Raw genomic sequence first — 25,848 nt, 5'->3', positions numbered from 1 at the left:
TCAATTAATAAAGTATAAAATGTATTTTGGAGTATAGTACTGTACTTTATTTAATGTGAATCAGTTTTGTTTCATGATTGTATCAAGATCTGATTCCATTTAAGGATATAAAATTGTTTTGTGATATTCTCAATATTGCAACATTCAAACTAATATATTTTTCAGTCAGAATAAACAGGTTAAAACCTGTAAACTGTATATTACATTCACTTTATATAAACGTGTTTGCAAGTGGGAGGGTAATATTAGTGTTGCCATTTTTGTCTCGCCTGCGTAGCGGAGCGAGACATAGGTATCACTATTTCCGGTGTCGTCGTCGTTGTCAACAATTGTGTTGTACACCCAATAACTTTCTATAGCTTTGAGGTGGGATCACCAAATTCATACCAGAGGTCCATCTCCTGACGGCACAGGTCAAGTTCGAATATGAGTCGAATTTGAATAAGGTCAAAGGTCAATGAACTTTCCATGACTGGCACTGTGCTTTGTTGTACACATAATAACTTTGTACACCCAATAACTTTCTATAGCTTCGAGGTGGGATCACCAAATTCATACCAGAGGTCCATCTCCTAAAGGCACAGGTCAAGTTTGAATATGAGTCGAATTTAAATAAGGTCAAAGGTCAATGAACTTTCCATGACTGGCACTGTGCTGTGTTGTACACATAATAACTTTATATATCTTCGAGGTGGGATCACCAAATTCATACCAGAGGTCCATCTCCTGAAGGCACAGGTCAAGTTCGAATATGAGTCGAATTTGAATAAGGTCAAAGGTCAATGAACTTTCCATGACTGGCACTGTGCTGTGTTGTACACATAATAACTTTGTACACCCAATAACTTTCTATAGCTTCGAGGTGGGATCACCAAATTCATACCAGAGGTCCATCTCCTAAAGGCACAGGTCAAGTTTGAATATGAGTCGAATTTAAATAAGGTCAAAGGTCAATGAACTTTCCATGACTGGCACTGTGCTGTGTTGTACACATAATAACTTTATATATCTTCGAGGTGGGATCACCAAATTCATACCAGAGGTCCATCTCCTGAAGGCACAGGTCAAGTTCGAATATGAGTCGAATTTGAATAAGGTCAAAGGTCAATGAACTTTCCATGACTGGCACTGTGCTGTGCTGTACACACAATAACTTTCTATATCTTCGAGTTACATGTAGGATTGCCAAATTCATACAAGAGGTCCATCTTTTGAAGGTGCAGGTCAAGTTCAAATGTGAGTTGAATTTGATTAAGGTCAAAGGTCAATGAACATTCCATGACTGGCACTGTGCTGTGTTGTACACATACAGTAATAACTTTTTATATCTTCGAGGTAGGATTGCCAAATTCAAACAAGAGGTCCATCTCTTGAAGGTGCAGGTCAAGTTCGAATGTGAGTTGAATTTGATTAAGGTCAAAGGTCAATGAACTTTCCATGACTGGCACTGCTGTGTTGTACACACAATAACTTTCTATAGTTCGAGGTGGGATCGCCAAACTCGTAACAGAGGTCCATCTAAGTCATATAGCATACATGTAGTTTTGACATGCAGTCTCTTCATGACTGCAATATGCAGGCGAGACAATGCTTGGCGTTTGCCTTGTTATGCATGACATGAAAACATATATCTACTTTAGAATGAATCCTGTACCCATCTCGTATTTACAGAGAATCTAGTGGCCATTTCCTTCCTTTCATCTTTCTTTTTTTATTTAACTGAGATTTTCTCCTATTTTATCAGGTTCCTGGTAAGGAAAGTGAGTGCCTGACCAACATGATCCCCAAGTTGGCTGGAGGAAGGGTCCTTCTTCCCTATGAGATTGTGATCAACAAACGAGAGTATAATTAATACCAACGGAATCTTACAATCAATTGCAAGTCAGGTTTAGGTAAAAATCAATCACAATTCCTTCAATCGATTGAAACTTTACAGTACTTGAAGGTCACAGTCTTTCTACAGAAAGCATGAATTATTTTGTTGTAGTAAAAATTGATCTATATGTATAACTCACGTCTTTTCAACCGAGTATTACAATTAATTGCAAGTCACTTTAAATCAGTACTAAGTTGTTCAATTACTTTTAGTTTACAATTCCTTGAGCCTTTTTTTTCGATAAAAATCATTATTCATTTTGTTATTGATGAAAATGATCAATAGCAATTTTTTAAATGATATTTGCAATTAATTGCAAATAAATCTCTAGTGAAACCCCTGTATTGGGTGCAGAGCATACATGCATGCTTCACTGAAAGTTCCCTATTAATATTTATTTATCCTGTCTACTAATCAATGTGATGGGTTTACAATTAAAACAAATATGACTGACTATGGCAAGCCAAATTATTGAAAATAATTTCTTTTTCTTTTTTATGCTAAAGTATTCAGAGATGATAAAATATGACTCTTCTTTGTATAAAAATAAAAATGAAATTGTTCCCAGTTACTTGTAGAGCTATTAGCAATCTCCTGCAAGAGGAATAGCCTTATTAAGCAACCACCTTGAATAATTTTCCCCTCCAGAAAACTTGTCTTTCTTTTATTATCCAGTTATTACTTCTTACGAAGTTAATATTTTTTAGATATAGATATACAAGCCATACTAAAATGGTTATTTTCTGTAGAATTGTAATGGCATGTGTGTGGTTCGTGGTTAAAATAGTTCATTGTACAACCAGTGTTTAGACTATTCCTTATTATTCTGTTTTACTTGGTTGTTTAAACAATGAATTAGAATTCACTGCAGTGTGTACAAAGCAAGGATAAGCCTTGAGGCAGAAATAAACTATCGGATTAGACATACCTATAAACCCAAAGCCAATATAAAGGAGCAAATAGGGTACCGAAGACATCATATAATTTTTTTCTGTGGGGGGGGGGGGGGGATTTCACCATATTCGATACTGTATCATAAGGAAGCATGGTGTAAAACATTCACGACCAAAATTTGATGGATATCAGTCGATTGGGGCTCAAGATACGGCTATATAAATGCATGTACCTACCTAGCCTCATTCAAATCGCTGTAAAGTTGGTCAGGTTCTTAATAGTTCCTAATGAACCAGGCCCATGTATACCGATTTCAATAGGACCTGGGGGCCGTTTCATAAAGCTGGTCATGTGGGCGCATTGTGGTCTAGTGGTTCTGACACTCGCCTTTCAAACAGAGGGTCGTGGGTTCGAATCCTAGCCATGGCGTGTTTTTCTTCAGCAAGAAATTTATCCGCACTGCACTCGACCCAGGTGAGGTAAATGGGTACCGGCAGGAAGTAATTCCTCAAAAAGCTGTGCGCACCAGAATCGGTAGACTAGCTTAGCCGGGGTAATATAGGAGCGCCTTGAGCACCTAGCAAGGTGGATACGTGCGCTATACAAATCCTATATATTTTCTATTTATTTAAGTTAAGAGCAACTTTAAGAACGACTGATGATCTTTCTTACGCACTAAACCATCACCAATCGACGTTTTGCTGTGTACCATTTACCACAAGAAAGGATCACCAGTCGTTCTTAAAGTCGCTCGTAACTTACGAACAGCTTTATGAAACACCCACCAGTTATGTATTCATTTGGCCATACCTTGGATCATTATGAAACAATTCATGTCAAATTAGGTGTGTGGGGATTTTTTTTTTCAATCATGCTCTATTGAAATACGGTCATGAAAATGCTGAATTGCACAAACAGAAAATTGATGATATCGCACTTTGGTACTCTATATGAAGGGAGAATATTTCAAGATGTGAACATTCCTGAATTCCTGTATTTATTTTGTATCTTCATAGGAGTGTCTTTCTTCCATGGTGTGCTAGAATTGTACTTTTTAAGAAAAAATGATGAAGGCCCCAAAAAAATAACGTATTAGTGATGGCCTGATTGAAAAATAAATTTGCTCTTATACGTTTTTGTGTTTTTATATAATGATCATTTAGTTCATTTGTATAGCAAAGCAATACTAGTCTCCATTTACCCCCACCTTGTAGCAGTGAAACACAATGTGAAGGATTTCTTTAAAAAAAGTAAAAAATCACTTCATAGAGTGAGACTTGAACCTATGATCTTCTCATTGAAAGGAGAGAGTCAGAACCACTACACCACAAGACATCCACTAAACTCTGAATACAGTTATTCAGAGAAAAGGGATCTTATATACTATATTTGTTACTTGGACAACATGTAATTCTTGAGAGTATCCATACATTATTTTAGTGTATTTCATAATGAATATGATTATTCACAGCCTGTTTTGGTCATCATATATCTTTTAAATGAAAAGAAGTTTTGTAATACATGGTAGAAAAATGTTTCCTTGTAATGATGTACTAGAAAGGTCTCAAATAGCCTTTTTCTAAAAAAGCAACAAGTCAAACTATTGTTTATATCTTTTTAAGAACAATCAAAATCATGAGTTTACATTCAAATGTATTGAATTTGATTTCAATGGGCTTGCGTTAATTGAATGTGTACAAATATGTATCAAATTTGTATCAATTTAGTCGTCCAGTGTCAGGGTGAAATGGAGAGCCTATCTTGTTCACTTAGTGCGTGTTTAAGCCGTTGCCTACCAGAACTAGATGATTCCTGTACAAAGCCTATGGGAAGGTTCATTACAAATTGGTCTACACCCACTTTGTCTACTTTCCATTTGGTCTAATCCCACATGGTCTAATCCTAGTACAGCCAGATTGTCTACTTAATAATAATATTGAACATTTACATAGTACAGCTACTATATCAATATACTCTACTGCACTTTACATTTGGTATTATATTATTATTACCCCGGCGGTAGCCGAGCCGCCATATAGCCACTGAAGCATTGGAGGAATTTCTTCCTACCGGGTACCCATTCACCTCACCTGGGTCGAGTCCAGCACAATGTGGGTGAATTTCTTGAAGGAAAACACGCCATGGTTGGTAATCGAACACACTTCCCTCAGAATGAAAGACGAGAGTCGTAACCACTAGACCACAAATTTAGTCCAATTGCTATTTGTCTAATTGTCTGTATTTTCATTTGACACTATACAATATAGTTAGCAGACAAAGTGGAAAAACAGATGAACTTTGCATTAGACCAAATGAAAGTTCGCCCGAGAGTATTATACACCAAGTGATGGTAAGACAAAGTGACAATAGACCATATTGACAGTAGACCAAATGGCTTCTGACGTCCGGTTAAACTTAAACTCAGGTTTAAAGTTGTGGTTTAAGTATGGAAAGCCAATTTTTACATAAATCACTAACGGTAGAGATATCATATTTCAGCTCATTTGGCTCTCAAATCATTCATAATTGTCTAGGAAGTATAAATAGATGATTGTCTTCACCATCGATGAATCAGGAAAGAGCAAAGCAAACATAAGAGACATAGAACTTAATAAAAATTTTGACACTCTTGGCTTCCCATAATTTTAGCACAGAGTTAGACCATGGTCTACTCTAAGTTAAACCTGACTTCAGAATACGGGCCAATGGGTTTATCCAATGTAATATTAGATAATCTGAGTAAACCAAGACCTCTGTTACACCCAATTTCCTACCTGAGTGACATTTGATAAGCTGGCAAAGCTGCCTTATTTATTATTCAAAGTGAAATGGGTTTGCAAGTACACGATCATTTGTGTGTGTGTGCTTTTATAATAGAATAATACAGAAAAGTGTTGATCAGTTTAGTTAAAAATGTAAACAGATACATGCAGATGAATCTTGGCTCAATAATACAAGGGTTATAATAAACAACATTCATGACTGATTACTGAACAGTTTTTTTTAACAAGGGCACATGTAACAATGATTTATTTTGATTGGCCAATGCAAGTTTTGTATTAGAGTCTAGGAGTTTTGTTATATTCAATCAAATATAATTAATTCTTGTGCTGTCTCATAACCACCGATAAACTATCTATTTTCTATTTACCGTAGTATTTCATAGTATTATTGATCATTATTTCATCACATACAAAATTTATTGGAATAATTAACCTAAGAAATTGTGCAATTTAATCACGGACTTTTTAAATAATGTTATAATGAATGCGAGGAGAACTCGAAAAGATGTATTGATAGGGATAAGAGATAACACATATCTCTTGGAATCACTTATCAAAATATGGGTTAATTTTACAATTTCCAATGTAATTATCTGATTGATTATTTAATTTACTTTGTGTGCAGATGTATTATGCCTTCAATCTAAAACAAAATGTGCCTATCTATTACACAGCATTGTATACAGGGTAGAACTTGATATTATTCATGTACATGTATTTGAATTTCCTATGTTACATGTCTTTATACAGGGTCAAATTTAGCAGCTTTCCATTTCTAAAATACTTCTATATATCTTTTACATATTTATATCAGGTAATAGAGGTGAATTATAATGTTTGGTGAAATATTTACATTCATTAGTTTGTTGATTTTGTTTATTTTGAAATGTGTGTTTCTTGCAATCTAATAAATTGATTGCAGGATGGTCTTTTTTCGGTAATGAATGTTAATCAGGGAGTAGCCTAGATAGGTCTATTTGGCTTTTGCTATCCCCCCACATCGCATTCATTACCCTATGTATTTTGCTATTTTTGTTAATTTGTCATTTTACAATATTCATTACTCCTTTACTATGGAATCATTTTGATTGATCTCGATATATTGTACGTTTTTTTAGAGATGTGAAATAAATGAATTTGAATTTGAGTATGTGTTTTCTTCTGTTGATGTTCAATCCTTTCATGTACACCTTGCTTGTTCACTATATATGGAACCAGGATATTGATATTTTCACTATACCATGATCAAGCAGAGTGTGATTTATTTTATTATTTTCTTTAGGTGTAGTCATATAACCTATTGTTCCAGTGATTTTCATATATAACAGAATTATCTCTCAGACATACTGACCAATCACATTACAGAATTCATGAACATGAGGGCACAGAAAAGGGTAAAATTATACAATTCTAAAATATTTTTTTAATATTTCAGTATTATTTACAAATAGTTTCAAAATTTGGCAAAGATGAAATATGATTCATAGTATAAATTACTATTGTAATACTAATTCTGAGGCACAAAATTTCATACAACAAACATAAACACTGCTCATTTTCAATGACTCAATGACATTATATCAGTACAATTGAATTGTCTATTAATGTATTTATATATCGAGGCAAGTAATACTGCAATTAAAATTAAGAGATAGTGAGCGAACACAAAATCTGTAGAAAAGAATTAATCCATTAAAGACTGAGCCTGTATTTATGTAGACCTGGGTCTATTAAAATTGCATGTTACAGCATAATTAGCCAGTCCTCATCTGAAAATGGAGTATTTCTGAATACATCATGGGGGCTTTCTTACAAAGAGTTGTGATTGATTCTAAACCAAACTCAAACTGAGATTGATCACAAATTGTGTACTTAAAGGATGGTCCGGGCTGAAAGTATTTATAGCTTAACAAATAAGAGTAGAATTCACTGAGCAAAATGCCAAAAATTTCATCAAAATCGGATAACAAATAACAAAAGTTATTGAATTTTAAAGTTTAGCAACATTTGGGGAAAACAGTCATCATGAATATTCATTAGGTGGGCTGATGATGTCACATCTCCACTTATTATTTTGTATTTTATTATATGAAATGAGGTTTATTCAAATTTTTTTCCTCCAAGAAGTAGAAAAATTGGAATGACAACTGATTTAGTGCATTAGATATTTATTGCTGCAATTTATTTCATTACAAGGGAGACATATTATTCACTCAAGTATGAAATAATGAAAAAATTATAATTTCATGTAATAACATAAGAAACGGAAAGTGGAGATGTGACATCATCAGCCCACCTAATGAATATTCATGACGACTGTTTTCACAAAATATTGTGTGGTACACAACAAAACTACCACAATACAATTTACTTTATTACAATTACTATGCAAGTACAGAGTTTTACAAATATATATTTATTCATATAATCACATAAAATTAATCTGGTCATTTACAATGTGCTTAAGACATATATTGTGGGTATTTCACAGATCTATTATTAACCTGTTCATCAGACTCAAACGGTCATTCCTGCACACAAAGTATGCACATCCTCCACTCCCTGGGTAGTATTCCATTCAATCGCCACTGAGGCTCACACAGTGCTATATTAGCAAAATACATATATACAAGCATAATAAAATCTCTCATACGAGTGCTTTTACCTATAGATCATTTGGTAACATTTTTGTGTGATACTATCCTTGGAAGAGCAGTCCTGATTAAAAGAAGAAGAAAAAAAAAAAAAGATTAATTGTCAGCATTTCTTGAACAATATCCCATGTTTATCCTAGCTAGAATATAACCGCACAAAATCATACCCCATTGGTATAAAGCAGTATTGTATGCTGTCCAATGATTTATTATCAATAACTTAAGATATTAACTGGGTGCAATTTTTTTTCCATCATCTGGTAGCTACAACACCTGTAGTCATGCTGAAAAAGCAATTTTTGGCATCAACAATTAATTAAAATACTGTATGAACACTGAATACTGTTCAAATAATATGAATTTTTATGTATTCAATGGAAACTATATCTGATAAAAACAAAGCTATTTAAGACATCTTAATCATGTGTTTTCATCTATGAGATATCTGCAGACACATTTCAATATAATGTTCTTCTTTTTTTTTTTTCAACACATAGAAAGATAAACAATAACATTATTCTAGTCTTCGTTATTAGGAGAAGAAAGTATACTTACTATACACATAAATGAATATTTTCAGTCATTTTGATAATAGATGCATTAAAGAGACAAATATCCTGCATAAATTGGCACTAATATTTAACATGATTTTACTTTGTCCAAAAAGGGCTCGCTGCAAGTTGGATGTAATGTGAAATATAGAAAAGTATTAACCATTTTGAGCTTTGATTTAGGTTATAGTTGGAATCCTGCTCAAATGTATTTGTCAGATTCTGCATTGATAAAACATTGGGTTACAGGGGGGGGGGTGCTGTGGCATCTCTCTTGCATGATGGGTGATCCAAGGAAAAGTAGAGTTGTTATACATCAGATATGTAAAGATTTTGGTTATTAGATTCTCCTTGGTCAAATCCCAGATTCACATGCGCTTGTTTCTCATATTTGTCTAGAACATCATCAAGAAGTTGATTATTTCCTTCTCCAATGTCTTCATAGTTTGGCTCCACATCAAAGCTGAGTTCAACCTCTTGGAATTCTTCTTCTTTGGGTTGAAGGCTTTCCTTTGCTTCTTTGCCTGCTTCATCCCTGTAAATTACAGGATGATGACAGATGGAAGACAACAGAGGAGGAGGTGAAGGAGAAGGGGAAGAGGGAAGGAAAGAAGGAGGAGGAGGGGGAGACAGAAAAAAAGTAAAATGAGGAAGAAGAAATAGTGGAAGAGAAAAAAGTTAAATAAGAAGGGGGAAAAGAGCATTATACTCATACTGTACATGTATGACTATGAAACATGAATGGATGTTTGATTCATGGATGTATTTACTTCTTTTCATCCAATAATTTGGGTATTCTGGAGTACAATTGTTAGGTTGTAAGTGAAATACCATTGACAAACATGTGATGTGACCACTTTCTAGGTTCACATCCCACTGCTGCCACAGTAATGTTTAATAGGCAAGGTTTCATGTGTGATTTGCCAATGATTTTCACTGACGATTGTTACAAGCTACTGGAAGCCTTGCTATGAATGGCTGAGATCAAATTTGTAAGTGAAATACCGCTGACGAAAGGCATTGATGTGATGATCAAATGACTTCACATCCCATGTACACTGCCACCATTATATATTAAATAAATGCAGTGTTTATTGTGTGCTTTGTCAGTGATTTTCACTGTCAAATGTTACAAGCTACTGGAATCCTTGCATCTGATTGGCCGAGAACAAATTTGTCATTAAAATACCATTGGCATGACCAATGATACATCCCACCGCTGCCACCATTTTATGATATAGACAGCATTTCATTGTGTGCTTTATCAATGATTTTCAACGACAATTGTTACAAGCTACTGGAATCCTTCCATGTGGTTGGCCAAGATCAAATTTGTAAGTAAAAAACCAATAACCAATACTGTGACATGTAACTCTCTTGAGGCCTTGAAAGAGTGATCGAATCAAGATAGCAAATGATCAATTTTGATGGAACTTGACAGAATTACAAGGTAAGAAAGACATTCAGATATACTTGCAACAGTAGGAGTATTGAAGTTAAAATATACATATCAACCAATACAAAATGGAACTTACTCATCACTGAGCGGTTCTTTGACCTCTGTAGCCTTAGGATTGTATATAGGATTTCTGAAGAATTGAAAAATATACAATAATTTTACACATTGTTTAGTCAAAGGGTAATAACTCAATATGTACTATCTGTTATGTGTTAGGCAATATCTATTACATCATCATACTAGCATGCAGTTTATCAAAGAGGATTATGCAATGCAAATGAACTAAAATACTAACATGGTAACTGTATATTGTACCTTTGAAAGTATATTTAAGGCAAGAATCAAATATCCTTGGCCTTTTAAATTGGCATTGGCAAGTCTTTAATAATATAAAATGATTGTAACACTTCTTTTGTTAGAAAATTTGTACTTGTGACTTGGTTGCACGTAAGGCACCTTACCAAAAGTCTCTGGTGTCTTTAGGCCGAAATTCTATGCCCTTGTGTTCTACGTCATCTTATAGCAGACTGCCAAATTCCTCATTGTTTTTTAGAAGACACCTAGATAGATCCTTGTCATTTGATTGGTTGTTCGATATCAATCATTCAGCCCATTTTACAATGACATCATCAACCATGCAATTTTGGATCCATTGCATGCGCGCACCCGAGACTGATGTGCCTGCACCTCAAGTAAAACCACTCGTGTTCGCAGCGCGTTGTATGTACGCAAAAATCAACAGACCGAGCTCGCACTGCATGAGCATATTTTGCATCGAAATTCATAAATTTGAAATGAAAAAAGAATAAATATTTAGGTGTCATAGAAACCAAATAATGAATGTTCTTTTCATTTGTGCAATGGACAGAATACTTCATTCGGTGAAAAATGAAATAAATGATCAATTCAACTCGCCTACGCCTCGTTGAATGGATCATTTCATCTTTCACTTCATGAAGTATTCTGTCCATTGCACTCATGAACATTCATTATTTGTATAATCTATGGTTTAATGTCACAATTGTTAATGAAAAGATGGTTGTGGGTTCCCTAATGAAAAGACAATGCTTTGACTTTTGTCAAGGTGCCTACTCATTCCAATAAAAAAATTAACAAATTTACAATCCTAGCCTTTTACTAAGATATCATCTGATGAAGCACCAGTTTTCCCCAAGAACTGATAAACTTTCTTACTTGCTCTCCGCAAACATGTTAGTACCAGGAGCTCGAGCCTCTTTTTTCTCACCAGCACCATAAAGATCAATCGTTACTGCTCGTATCTGCCTTTTATACCTGCGGGTGTTAAAGGAAGACTTGCCATCACCATACTAGTTCATTCCAGTATTGGTAACAGTTTTTAAATAAATTCTGAACATGAAAAATGAACACCAATGAGTGTTTGTGAGTATGTACAAAAAATCATGTAAATGCAGTGTGCTACATGATTCTGTAAGCAAGTTAGTAAAAGAAGTATGTGCTCAAAATGTTAAGTTAGTACAGTGAATGTTTTTCCTTTTGTTTTAGTACTTTTAGAGTTGCAGTATTTGTCTTCTATTTGTTATTTCAAATGAAAGCTCTATTCTTTTGGAGCTTGAAATGGTAAATGTTCGCCCTTCATTGGGAAGATGGTCAACCAAAAATCAATATTGAATTACAAACAAGAAATTTTCAGTATTTTCAGTAGTTTTAACTCCAGAAAGACATCAGTAGTGATACTATCACATATCATAAGTAATAATGGCAAAAGTTGACTAAAACTACACTTAATTATAGCATGCCATTTTTTATTTCATTACCATTCCTGACATGTTTAACATTTGTGGATATTTTGCTACCTAAAAAACACATTTTATCTTCTTTGGGAAAATATGAAAAACACATTTGATCTCCTTTGGGAAAATATGATTTTTTAATTGCGTCATGCCGACAGCAACCCCCCCCCCCCTCCCTCATCCCCAAGTCCCACATTTCAGAGGCCAAATATCATCTTTAAATGTAGGGTATAACCAATTTTATCTTGTATTGATCTAGATCTTGTGATTGGTTTCATTGAATGAAGAAAAAAAACTTTGGGGTTTGAGTTACGTCAACTCACTTTACACACACAGTGGGTGATTTCAAAATCAGTGTTGGTGTTGGCGTTAGGTCAATTTTTGAAGATGGTCCTGAAAATTTACTCACTAGTTGTTGAGATGTCAATAATATGATCTGGATCAGTTTTACAAACTCTGAATAGATTTTGGAGTTAGGGAATCAATCCCAATTCCAACACTGACACTAACACCAAGGCCAACACCGGACTTGAAATCACCCATTCACGCATCATAGCTTTTTTCAATATTTTATCTGCACTTGAAAATATTGATAAATTCAAATATTGGGAAAAAATTATTGAATGATCGCAATAGTGAAGAAATAATGATTGGCTTACAATTGGTAGGAATACTTACGAGGTAACACTAAGATAAAAGACAATGATGAGAAGGACAAGAATGAGGAACATCACAAATGCTAGAGCAAAACTAGCAGTCTGTAAGGCTGTTAGAACATCAGGCTCAACTTGCTTGGTTTTAAACTGTACTCATGGCAAAAAAATTGATAAGATATAGTCAAGTGAATTAGAGCAATTTAGTAATGTCATCTGCCATTGGAAACTGACTTTGTGTTATTCAATGCACATACAATTCAATCATAAGAATGATCATCATAATCATGAAATATTTTCTTATGTAAATAAACAAATTATAATATCAACTATAAGCACTATGGAGAGAATACATTTCCATTAATTAATCATATTCATTAATAAACATGAGTATTGGCGGTAATGTTTGTAACCAATCAGTTCAAGGACCATCAGTTTTGATTTACTGATCTTCCCCCAAGGGATGAATTAATGTGAACTAATGTGTTACAAGCTTGGTTTCAAAATCAAATGACCCTGGTTTCAAACTGAGTTGATTTGCTAGTGCCATGTCATCAACTCTAAGAAGATTGCTTGCCGATCCTTGGTCCTCAACTTCAGAGCCTCTATTCCTGGACTCTGGTTTTAATGCCAATTGCACACATCTCCATACCATATGGAATATTTATTTTATGAAAACTTCGTAACATTTTGACTGTTGAAAGTCTGCGTGCTTCATTGAATGAAAATAAAAAATCAACATTTTATTTTGGTTTGAAGATTCACATGATGAACTTTGACAATGTTCATTTAATTTTACATATGTTTTGGAAAAACTAGTATTACGAACATTAAATATAATTTTAGCAAGCAGTGATGATTAATGATGATTACCTCAACTTCAATCAAATGAAAAGAAAGCAGTTCTTCTGTATATCCATATGCATCATCAATAACTCTGTACCAAAGAACAGAAAAGAAGCATATCAAAGGAAGGTTTTCATGACATTTTGCTGCATTGAATGGCCATATCCGGCTCAGACTGATAATGTAACGTGGCTGATAGAGGAATATTCATCAATAATTTCTATTAAATCAATATCTTCCATATCAAATTTCCCTACATTTATAAGTGGAAGTATTTTGTACATTTCATCCTGATCAAGGTTAACTTTTGGGGGTTCGTCCTGAAAACTACTGCTTACAACAAATGAACTTGTTAAAAAATATTATGCAATTCATGTAGGTTCTAGTAAATAAAGAGGCTTTAATAAAAGGTAATAATAACTTGTGAACAAATTGTTGGCATTACTCCTATGTGTTTAAGATCGCATGCTCGATCTGTAAGTTGAAGTATCATGTAGGTTCAATACTTAGTTCAAGAAAGAAGCATCATAGTTGTACTCACTCTTGTACTGTTGCTGGAGAAATGACTATATTTTCTAGATCATCTACAACATGGAGTAACATCTCAGTCCTATATTTGCAATAAGAAGGAAACAATTTTTTAAAGATACTTCATTCATGAACACTCATTTAATTTGTAGCATTTTTTGTTGTCTTAGAATAAATAATTGATGATCTCTACAAGGGGAAAACAAAAATGAGAATAATAGTCTCTTTTTATACTTTTATATTATAACACCTTCAAATACATTTAATTCTTTAGAAGAGGGTGTCACTTTTTTTTCTCTGCATTCATACATTATTTCCTATAGATGTATATGACTGAAATAATCCAGCTTCATTAGGAAGACGAGGATTGCTATTTTCTATCCCATTCTGAAATTTTGTAGACGGTTTCATGTTAATGTTTGAATTGAGTGCCACCACACAGTTTCTGCAAGTACTAGAATATGAACTATGAATTAAAATTCCAAAATCGTTTTGCTATTAATAAATCCAAAGGAGGTGAAATCTCAAATGTATCACTTCTTTACTCTCATTTCTGTATGGAAAGCATTTTTAATTGCTATCCTATACCCCATCATCTGAATTTTAAAGATGATTTGATGCCAATATATATTCAGGAGGGTGTTTCACAAAGATTTAAGTATGACTTAAATCGCACTTATATGCCGACGCGTATCTGAAATGCAACGCACAATCTAATTGATCAATACGCAATAGTGCGCGTCCTCTTTGCATGATCTGACCAATGTGGTCATGGCTTTTATACCGCGCACAACTAGGCATTTAGGTGCGACTCTAAGTCATACTTAAATCTTTGTGAAACACCCCCCAGGTTTAATAATAAGTACCATTAGTTTTACAGTGGGGACCTTTAGATTTCACAACATAGCCCAAGATGTGTATGATCTTTGCCCCCTTGACACTGCGTTCTCCTCCTTATTCATGTGTAGTTAGGCTGATTTGCCACAGGGAAAAATTTTATGTCATAGATGAGAAATCGAAAGCTATCCAAAATAAGGTACATGGATGAAGGAAAACCTGACTTGAGATCCAATTATATTGCTAATGCTACATATTGTTTGAGGCCTCATATTCCATTGACCTGTACACAAAAATGTAGATGAGATTATTGTTGCGCCCTGTGTGAATGAGCTGTCATATGTTAAATATGGTGCTGACCTATTTGGAATAGGAAGACTGTTACCATCCAACTCAAAATCTAAGGAGTCAATGTTAACAGAAACATCGTCATATCCTCCTACATCTTCCATGATTTCTTCCAGAAGTCTGTAAAAAAAAAAAAAAAAAAGGAAATGGTCAAATTAATATATTGTATAAGAATCAAACATTTGGTAATTATACTGGAGTATTCTCCAACAATCACATCTAACAAGTGTGAGTTTTTTCTCTCTTTAACAAATATTTTATTCATCTGTCGATTGGGCTAGAAAGATGGTTTTTTAATTAGTTTTACTATTATCATTAGTATCATCATCATCATTACCAACATAATTTTTAAAATTATCATCCTCATTACATCACCACTACCATCATCATAATCATCACCACCTTCATCATCACCATCTTCATAATCATCATCATCGTTATCATCGTCACCATCTTCATAATCATAATCATCGTTATCATCATCATCAACATCTTCATAATCATCATCATCGTTATCATCATCATCATCATCTTCATAATCATCATCATCATTATCATTATCTTCATCATTTATCATCATCTTCATAATCATCATCATCATTGTTATCATCATCATCATCATCATTACAACCACCACCGCCATCATCATCATCATGAACCTACTGCTTGAATTCGTTCTGTCTGTCTCTGATATTGCCTGGCTCATCTGCAAATATTGCACTCACTTGGTCAGTTTCAGTCATCAAATATACCTATCAGTGACAATGGGAAGAATATCGACTCAAATATAATGAATCAGAACAACAAAGGCATTAAAAATAATTCATATAAATTGTGAATAACTATGGATACTAGCATTATCATTGATGCATATGAGACAGAGACAATGTTGTTAATGGACCACTATTTCACTATGAAAGATTAACATATAATGTTAATGAAAATGTATCAATGTTTAGAAAATAAATCTAGCTCTTCATTAAGGTAGACAGTTTGTTTGGAAATAAAATATTTTTACTAAAGATTCATTTTCTCACAACATTTTTCAACCTACTGTCCAAACAAACAAGGAACTTCAATTTGTTTTGTAGTAGTAATAAGGTACTACAGGGTGGTCACATAAAAAAATGACAACCAACAAAAATATGTTGTCCATGGGTGAATTAGAATTGAAAATGTTGTGTATTGTACAGGACATTTCTGAGTCCCATACAATACACAACATTTTCACCTTTAATTCACCCATAATCAAACATTTTTTTTTATAATCAGCTTTCTACATGACTACCCACTAAAACTTTATTCTTGACACAAAAATAAATTTCAATTGCTCAAACAATCAGCTAAGAGACTAGAAATTGTTGTTGAAATGTCCTGTACAGCACATATGGAATCGCCCTTTGGCATAATGCAAAGAAACAATGGCAATCAAATAGGCAAAGGAAATGAAGAAGGAAAAATAAACGCCCACTACTGCCATGACTGTACTGTTGCAGATATTATATCAGGGCATCATATTCAACCCCTCCCAACCATCATCTACATAAAAACAACCAGAATGATTGATACCATTTACATCATTATAGCCACTCTTTAACCTGTTGGAGAGTGGGCCTGCATATATTGTCTGCCTTATAATGCCAGAAGGGTCTTGGCCGTTTTTTTTTTTGGCATTCCGAGATAAAAGCCTTTAAAGTTTTTCCATTTCTTATATTGTAAAGTTTGTGTTTGTTTCTTTGTTTCTAAATTCAATCTTGACACATACATGTACGTTTAATGACTATTTTTACACAATACAATATCAAATATTTTGATGAAAGATCAAAATATTTAGTTTCATATGCAAAAAACGTGTTGAGGGCTTTTTGGCATATCGTTAAATGGACGCTTATATCTGTAAAAAGGGCTGTAACCGAAGCAAAATTTACGCCAGAAGGGCCGTTACCGAAGCATATTTACGGCTGCACCTGGGATACTCGTTGAGGGCTTTATGGAATTCATAATTATATTTTAAAAAGCATGTCAAGATGTACAGGTATACACAATGATATAAATAACTCAAATCACCCCAATTTTTTTTTTTTTATTGTTTAGGCACTTTTGGCATGAGGCCAACGATATGCAGGCTGGAGTCTATGGAAAACTTGTGTTATTGCAAAATCATTCAGTGTCCAATGAGTTAATACTAACATCAGTTCACAACAGGAACAGGCTTAAATTTGCTCCAAAATTTAACAACTTACCGATAATGTAGCATTGTCTTTAAAGTCACCATTTAGACTGTCTGTAGCTTGCAGTTCCACAATGTAATAGCTGTCCACACTGTCTTGGAATATGACGCTGTTAATCACCTGGCCAAAACTATTGATTCCAAATACATTCACAGGTGAACTCTTCAAGTTGCCGTCTGACAATTGAAAAAAATCAAAACACTGGCTTGCAAATCAATTGAAGAAATATAATCAATTTTACAGGAAATCCATATTTTCCAACCCATCTTAGTATAATCAGCCTAAATGTTTTAGTAGGCTGGTGTCCAAGTAACTCTAATAGTTTACAATATTATATGCAGAGTGGGGAAATATAGACACTCCCTATATATTTTTCTTTTACCCTAGCTTTTTTGTAATTTTGTCTGTTTCAATGAAACTTCTAAGCCCAACCAATACAACAGCCAAATATATTAGCCAACAAAACTTGGCTTCCATATTCCTGTTCTCCACATCTATATTACCCTATTTATTGTATATTTTTATTCAAAATAACTGAGAAGTTTCAATGTGATATGCCTTACTGATCACACATAAAAAACTGTTTACATTAAAAAAAAACTCCTCTTTCTGACCAGCGTTAATCATGAAGTGTGTACCGATCCCTTCCACCTGCCTGCCTCTCTCTTCACCCCCCTTCTCTCTCTCTCTTTCTCTCTCCCTCCCTCTCTGTCTTTATCCCATCAATAACCATTGTCTACACCTATGAGCAACTTGCCTGTATCAAATCCGTATGATGTCTGAGAGAGAATTTCATACTCTACAACTGCACTGCTGCCTACATCCGGATCTGTTGCATTGACGGTAATGATCTCCACTCCAAATGGTGTCGAGAACAGCACACCTGACAGGGAAAAATAATGGATAAATGCATTAACTCAATAATAATAATGTACACATTTACATATTGTTATCAATTACGAGGATACACTGTAGATATGTACTTTTTTAATAATGCAGGGCAGCATAATGGGTAACTCTTTAGTTTTTCTTTTTAAATGAACTGAATGCAAATACTGACAAAATTTGTCAAGATGAGTAAAAACAAGTATAGATTGGTTAATATTTTGCAGTGCTGAGAATAGACAAGCAGGAGCTTTTTGTAAGTTACTGACACTTCTGAAAGCAATACAGAATATATTAAAGTAATGTTTTTATTTCAGTTTGGGAGCAGGACATGGTATTTTGGGGGATAGATGGGATCATCATTAACATCGTCATTGTCATCATCACTATCAAAAGCATCATCACTGTCAAAATCATATCATTACCATAATCATCACTATCAACATCATAATCATTATCATCACCAGCAACATAATTACCATTACCATCATTATCACATAAAATACCATCACCAACATCATCATCATTATCTTCATAATCATTATCATTCATCGTCATCATCATCATCGACATCATTATCATCGTCATTATCACAACATTGTCATTACCTGCCGTATATCGATCTGCATCAAACCTCGGAGGACTATCGTTGACGTCGGTCACCAAGACAGTCACTCTAGCCAAGGTTCCATCTGACAGAGGGTCATACGGTTCATTCTCTTGGGGAACAAACTCAGGATCACTGACAGCCTTGATAACCAGAGAAAACTGTGGCCTAACCTCACGATCAATGGGCCGCAAGAGGGTGAGATTTCCAGAGACTTCATCCAGATAAAAATAGTCTTCATTTGTTCCCTCTAGGGATCCAGGGAGATACAAATGTGGGAAATCTTAGACATCATGTTTCTTTATCATTATCTTCATCATCATTAGTACCATTTATAGCATAACACTACTATCACTCTAATCATCATCATAATCTTCACTATCATCTGAATCAGCTGTCAACCAAAGGTAATAGAAATATCAAGAGATGAAAAAGAAGAAAGAAAATAAAATGATGCAACATAAAGGAGGAAGGATAAGGAGAAGATTAAGAAAAAGGAGACCTGAGAAAGAAGAAATACAAGGAGAAAGAGAAGAAGAATACAAAAAGAGAAGAAGAATGAATAAAAAGGAAAGAAAGGGATTAAGAACAAGAAAACAGGATTAACGAGAAGACAAAGATTTAGAATGAAAAACGAAAGCACAATCAAATGAGACTCAGTAAATGAACTACTCCACACCTTGACACCTCAATCATTATCCCTCTGAGTTTTGACTCCACTTACCGACTATAAAGTAGAAGATCTGAGTATAACTGGGATCACTATCAAGGTCTATTGCTGTAGGAACTGTTCCTACAAAGGTTCCACCTTCTAGGTTCTCCTGTACTTCAAGCTGCAGAGGTTCTGGAGGTTCCTGTGGGCCATTGGGACCAGTGCCCTGCATATCAATTTAAAATGGAACTTGCAATAGTTAGAGATTACAGTGTCTTTATATGCTCAATTTTATTGTTTTAAACATCATAATACACTGTACTGAATGGTCTATTTCAATAAAATAGCAGTAATATACTTTTCAGTCTATGTACTCTATCCCACAGCAACGTTAGCTTTTGGATTCACCACACGGTATACATATACAATGAATTCATGTTCACAACAATCAAGATGGCAGTTTTCATCCCATCGTTTCCACCGATAAATAATGCTTCCAATAATAATAATATACTTTTAGAAATGTATTAATGCTTTTACCTTTGGAAATAAATGTTGAATTTAAATTGAATAGTGATACTACTTCTACTATCACCACTACTATTACTACAAATGATTATGATAATAACCATATAAACAATGATAATGATGATGATGATAAAAAGATGATAATGATGATAAAGATAATGATTTATTAAAAAAAATATAAAGATAATGTCAGATACCAAATTATGTGTATGATTATTCAAATTCTACTGAGCACAAACTGCTGGCCTTGGTGTACACCCATTAATTGTCACAATAGATCAATGAAAATTGATTCTTAATTTCAGTTATGTATAATATATGCATATATGAATACATGAATACATGTTTGATTCCTATTAAAATAAAGGGGAAAAAAGAAAGGTAGGATGAAGGAGTAGAGACTACTAAAGGAATATTTCCCTCAAGTATCAAAGGGGTGGGGGGCTCATTATATAAAGTTGTTATAATAACAAATTTTCTATAACAGTTTAAAGCTACTGAAATGATTAAACTTAATTGGCTGATAGTACACTTGTTAAATTATGCAATTATTACTATAATAAGTCTTTATGAAATGGGATAACCATGGCTCACCTCTCCCCAGTAAGCGGGCTCATTATCGTTTGTATCGTTGACTTGAACAGAGAAGGTAACCTGGGATGTACGTATGGGGTCAGACCTTGCATTCTTTCCTATAATTCCAAGCTGTTAAGAAAAATATGTGTCATATTTAATTGAACCATGAAAGGGAAATAACAGCAATTTTCATTAATTGAATCAACCATGAAGATATGCAACGCGCGATCTTATTGATAGATACACATTAGTGCGCGTCCTCATGACACGATCTGACCAATGCGGTCAAGCCTTTCATACCGTACGCAACTCGGTATTTAAGTGCGACTGTAAGTCATACTTAAATCTTTGTGAAACACCCCCCCGAATATTGAATTGCTCTAAAAAGCAGATATATATGAGAGCATCAATGGCGTTTGGGTGTTGCAATGTGAAAGAAAAATTCATTAGCTACAACATCAAGACAACTGTAACAAATTTACATAGAAATTAATATGCAATATACATTTTTCATTCATCTTGAACATAATTAGGAAGTTGCCAGCCATTGACATCATTAATTGTTTTAATAAAAAATATTTATCCAGCTTCACCTGATGTTAAATATGCATTTCCTGAAAATCAGCAAATAGTGGAAATAAATTCAATCATATGATGAAATTATAAACGTTTAAAAATTATGTGACGTAGGCCCTACATCATATAATATTCTACACCAGAGATTGAATTCAACAAATGGTAAAGCAATGTACTATAAGAGACAAGAAGCATTTTTGAAAGCATGTATACACCAAAGACAATATTTTGTAGCCATAAAACTAGTGCAAAGACTTACAATATAGGTTTCTTTTGTCTCCCTGTCAGTTTCTTCCACTATGTTGATTTCACCGGTTATATTGTTAATGGTGAAATATTGGTAGTCTTTTGTGGCACCTAGACTAGTGTCAAATTCAAATGTTACAACACCATTGTCACCCGAATCTCCATCAGTTGCCTCAGCTGTGGTTATATAACCTGAATAACTCTGTAAGGACAAGTTTACAAAAAAAATGATGTATGGTTTGTAATGTTATAGGTACCGGTAATTGGACAAATTATCTTTCTCTAGATAGGTTCAAGGTTTCAGATTTAGTGAAAAGCTGTATTTGAAATTAATTTCATGCATAGATTAACCTGTGATTCACAAAGGTCAACAACAGGCAATTGCACCTACACATGATCCACATCACTAAGGATTTTATGAGCAATGCGATTTTAGCAGCAGTTGATATGGATATTATGGAATGATTTTAGTATCCAAAACAACCTGATCATCATCACAAAACATTGATATGATCCAAGGTGGACGTGCATGCTCTTTCGTTCATTCATTGATTGATTCATTCATTCATTCCCTTACTTATTCATTTCTTTATTATTTAATCAGACTCCATCAATTAATATCTTTATATCTATTCATTCATTCCCTTTCCTTCATCAATGATTAATATCTCCATTCTGTTACTACCCATTAATTCATTCATGAGGAAATAATGAATTTTCCCATGGCACATACAGGAATTCAGAATTTGGGGGCCAGGCACAGAAATTTTTATGATAAAAATTTGGTTCACCCTCAAAACCTTGTCATTTTTTCTTACCACAAAAGTTAACAAGCAAATAAAAAGGAAAAACAAAGGTGTCATCATGGTAAGGTCTTTACTCCTTAAACAGGAACATGATGGCCCTCCCCCTTGACGCTTTGCACAATATTTCCGAAATGCAAAAAGATAGTGCTGCAAAATTTTATGAATTTTTTCTTTGAAGTCCCGCACAACTTTTGAGACCAAATTCACGACATAAGGGTATATCACCACGACGTCACATGACTTTTTACAAGGCAATATCATGCCGAAAATGGCTCATTTGTATACTTTGTGTACAAAGTCTATGGGAGATGAAATTCATAAAAGGGTAATTATTTTTCGTTCTAATTGGTCGGCTGAATTAATTTAGGGTTTAATTTAGTTGTTAAATGGTCTGTAATAATTTCCAATGAAAAAAAAACAATGAAAAATAAAGATGAAAAAACAAAGAAATACATAAGGAAAAATTAAATTTTGCAATTTTTCTTTGTGGAAACCTTTAAATTAGATTAAAAAGATGACATCTGCAAATAAGAAGAAAATTTGAAGTGAAATAGGGTGCTAAATATGCAAATAGTGTTTTTCATGAATAAATTTGCATATTTTATTCATAATAATTAGAAAATCAAAGTTTGAAGAATTTTTTTTATTATACAAGCTTGTAGTTTATGTGATAAAGAATGTGCATGCCAAATTTTGGCGCAATCGCACGAATGGCGGCCGAGATCAAAAGGGGGGCCCCCCCAGTCCTCAATACGTCTCAAATAGCCCAGTCCTTTTAGGGTTAATCATCACTTATAAAAGGGACACTAAATATAACAAGGCACTATTTATTAACATTTTTATTAAAAAGGACGGGGGCAAGAGTCCACCTCCCCTTCCTCACTGCCGCCCCCTTGATCAATGCATAACAATAAAGTACTCACCTCATTTACATAGACTATGGACCCCTGTGTGGGATTGACAAATACAGGTGCTTCATCATTGTAGTCTGTGACAATGACCCGGAAGTCCTTGGGTTTGCTCTCACGACGGGGAATTCCAAGGTCAAAGGCTGTCACCTCCAGAACATAAACCCCTGGTATGAGGCTATCGGTGGTGCTCGTATTAAGAGTGACCACACCTGTCTCGTAATTGATCTTAAAGAAATCTGATTAGTGGAAAAATAGTGAGCGGCTCAGTTTTTTCAACAGCACTGAATGTATTATCAATGTAAAAATAAACAGCAGTTTGATTTACAATAGGAGAATGTGGATTCACCTCTCAGCACAGAAAATTTGGGAAACAAAGCTATTTTCCTCTTGTGTTTTTACAAAAACAGTACAATTATTTTTTTTAAATAGTTGAATCTATAAAGAGAGATTCATCAATGCTTTAAAGTCATAACCTCTAATGCTACTTGCTTTTAACTGTATTCATGTAGTTGTTCACGCTTCTGAAAATTATAATTTAACCTGTCTTTATTCTCAAGCATGCTGGGAAGAAATAAATATATTATAAAAAGCAATCAAATATCAATACATTACATTCCTATTGCAATCAATAAATATTTGTTCCAAAATTAACATGACATTCTCACTAATTGGAGAGTTATTTATTTTTGTACACTTAGTCAACTATAGCATACACATCAACTTTGCATTAATGGGTTGTATAGCAAACATGTATTCATTTAAACGAAAAAAATTTGCAACAATAAATGTGCATGATGGTGAAGATGATATTAAAACCATTGATGATCCGCCAAAGAGATGCAAATGGTCCAAATAAAGAAAGAAAATATTACAAACAATTCCTCAATTTAGCAATAATAAATTGTTAATATTCAAGTTTCCCTTATTGAAGTATTTTTTGCAGACAAGAATATGCACGTTGTGGAGATAAGTCAACACATTTGACCTTCCTAAAGACATATTAGATTACATAAATATAGTAAATATTACAAACCTGTTTTATTATGATTGATCATAGAGTAACGTACTTCCGAGTTGTTGGTTCCTGGCTCGTCATCATCTGTAGCAATGATGGCCGCTACACTAGATCCAGGCGCGGCAGTCTCTGAAATCACTGTACTTTCAGGGAAACTCTCTGTGAATACTGGATGTTTATCATTCACATCTAGAATGTTGATTGTCACCTTAATTATTGAAGTTAAAGGGTAATCCAACCCAAATAAAAACTTGTTTTTATAAGGAAAAGAAAAATCAGACAAGTTGATAGGTGAAAGTTTGAACAATATTGGACAAACAACAAGAACGTTATGAATTTTTAAAAGTTGTAAATATTGGTAATCACTATACCCATGGAGACTTCAAATTGGCCGCATATGGGATGTCATAGTGATGTAAGGCAAGGACTACTCTCCATGTACTCCAATACATATTATGGCTAAAATGTCATTTTTCCCCAAAGTTTTATTTCAAATTATATTTTTCTTCCATGAGGACATAAAACAATATACTACCTGGGTTATATTTGGATTACTGCCCCAGGAGAATGGGTACTTAGGAGAAAACCACAAATCCCAGATAATAAAGTACATGGCCTATGGGAAAGTTGTCCTTGCCCCTTGTCATAATTTACTTACCCAGTTGCCAATTTGAAATCTACATAGTATTAGTGATCTCAATTTAAAGCAGCTATAACTTTCGTATTGCTTGTCCGATTTCTTTCAAAGTTTCACCATTCTGTTTCATTTATTTTCTCCTTCCCCACACAGCATTTTATGGCCAAGGCTGGATTCCCCTTTAATGAAAAAAGAAGAACTTCATATTCATATCGTAACTTGGAAGTAGGCATAAGAATGATATGAACCACTTGATGCTCTCTGTTTTGTTGCTGCAGTAGTACATTTCTATTGTCTTCAATACTGACTGAAGCCTACAGATGCATCACCAATTTGCACTTATACTACCAATACTACTACAACTACTACTACTGCTACTCAGCGAAAGAAATTCATACGGGTTGGGGCACTTTAGCCCCTGAAATGCTCAAAAGAGCTCTGGAAACTAAATGAGAAGCCCTACAAATCCCCATTAAAGTGTTAGAGCATATCCAGTGTTGCAGATTTAAACAGTAAGTTGTGAAAAGAAGCTCCCGAAAAAGAAAAATTATTGTTTTGCCTGCTGCTGCTCCTGCTTCTATACTGTACTACTACATTTACTACTACTACTACTACTACTACATTTACTACTTCTACTTCTACTACTACTACTACTACTACTACTACTACTACTACATTTACTACTTCTACTACTACTACTACTACTACTGCTACTACTACTACTACTGCATCTACTAACACTACTACTACATACTTTTAATATTACCACTACAACTAAAACTACTACTACTACTACCACCACCACGACTACTACCACTACCACCACTTCTAACATGACTACTAATACTACTACTTCTAAAACTACTACAAATACAATTTCTACTACTACAAATAGCATATACTGCCACTAGACTACTTCTAATATTCTTGACACTACTGCCAAATAACAACTACTCCAATTACTAATACTGCTACTA

The 25,848-nt window shown here is 34.1% G+C and overlaps 2 protein-coding genes across 8 annotated transcripts in view; one reads left to right on the top strand and one right to left on the bottom strand.

Annotated features, from left to right (window-relative positions):
• Positions 1-6,700, top strand: part of LOC129281938 (steroid 17-alpha-hydroxylase/17,20 lyase-like) — a 32,163-nt gene extending 25,463 nt beyond the window's left edge. For all 3 annotated transcript variants that reach the window (XM_064113513.1, XM_064113514.1, XM_064113515.1), the window contains exon 12: positions 1,745-6,700. In XM_064113513.1, the coding sequence (XP_063969583.1) occupies positions 1,745-1,852 (108 nt within the window). In that variant the 3' untranslated portion in view covers positions 1,853-6,700. The remainder of the gene's footprint in view (positions 1-1,744) is intronic.
• A 1,994-nt stretch (positions 6,701-8,694) lies between these two features.
• Positions 8,695-25,848, bottom strand: part of LOC129282092 (cadherin-23-like) — a 56,280-nt gene continuing 39,126 nt past the window's right edge. For all 5 annotated transcript variants that reach the window (XM_064113508.1, XM_064113507.1, XM_064113509.1 and 2 more), the window contains 16 exons: positions 24,253-24,442; positions 23,232-23,455; positions 21,516-21,704; positions 20,699-20,809; positions 19,649-19,802; positions 18,926-19,174; positions 18,190-18,315; positions 17,445-17,608; positions 15,865-15,953; positions 15,214-15,321; positions 14,030-14,098; positions 13,516-13,579; positions 12,668-12,792; positions 11,412-11,510; positions 10,294-10,347; positions 8,695-9,293 (listed from right to left, as the gene is read on the bottom strand). In XM_064113508.1, the coding sequence (XP_063969578.1) occupies positions 9,068-9,293; positions 10,294-10,347; positions 11,412-11,510; positions 12,668-12,792; positions 13,516-13,579; positions 14,030-14,098; positions 15,214-15,321; positions 15,865-15,953; positions 17,445-17,608; positions 18,190-18,315; positions 18,926-19,174; positions 19,649-19,802; positions 20,699-20,809; positions 21,516-21,704; positions 23,232-23,455; positions 24,253-24,442 (2,241 nt within the window). In that variant the 3' untranslated portion in view covers positions 8,695-9,067. The remainder of the gene's footprint in view (positions 9,294-10,293; positions 10,348-11,411; positions 11,511-12,667; positions 12,793-13,515; positions 13,580-14,029; positions 14,099-15,213; positions 15,322-15,864; positions 15,954-17,444; positions 17,609-18,189; positions 18,316-18,925; positions 19,175-19,648; positions 19,803-20,698; positions 20,810-21,515; positions 21,705-23,231; positions 23,456-24,252; positions 24,443-25,848) is intronic.

The sequence above is a fragment of the Lytechinus pictus genome, chromosome 18 (assembly GCF_037042905.1).
Source record: "Lytechinus pictus isolate F3 Inbred chromosome 18, Lp3.0, whole genome shotgun sequence".
Classification (NCBI taxonomy): Eukaryota; Metazoa; Echinodermata; class Echinoidea; order Temnopleuroida; family Toxopneustidae; genus Lytechinus; species Lytechinus pictus.
Note: the sequence above shows the minus strand (reverse complement) of the source record. Positions and strands in the feature narration are given on the sequence as shown.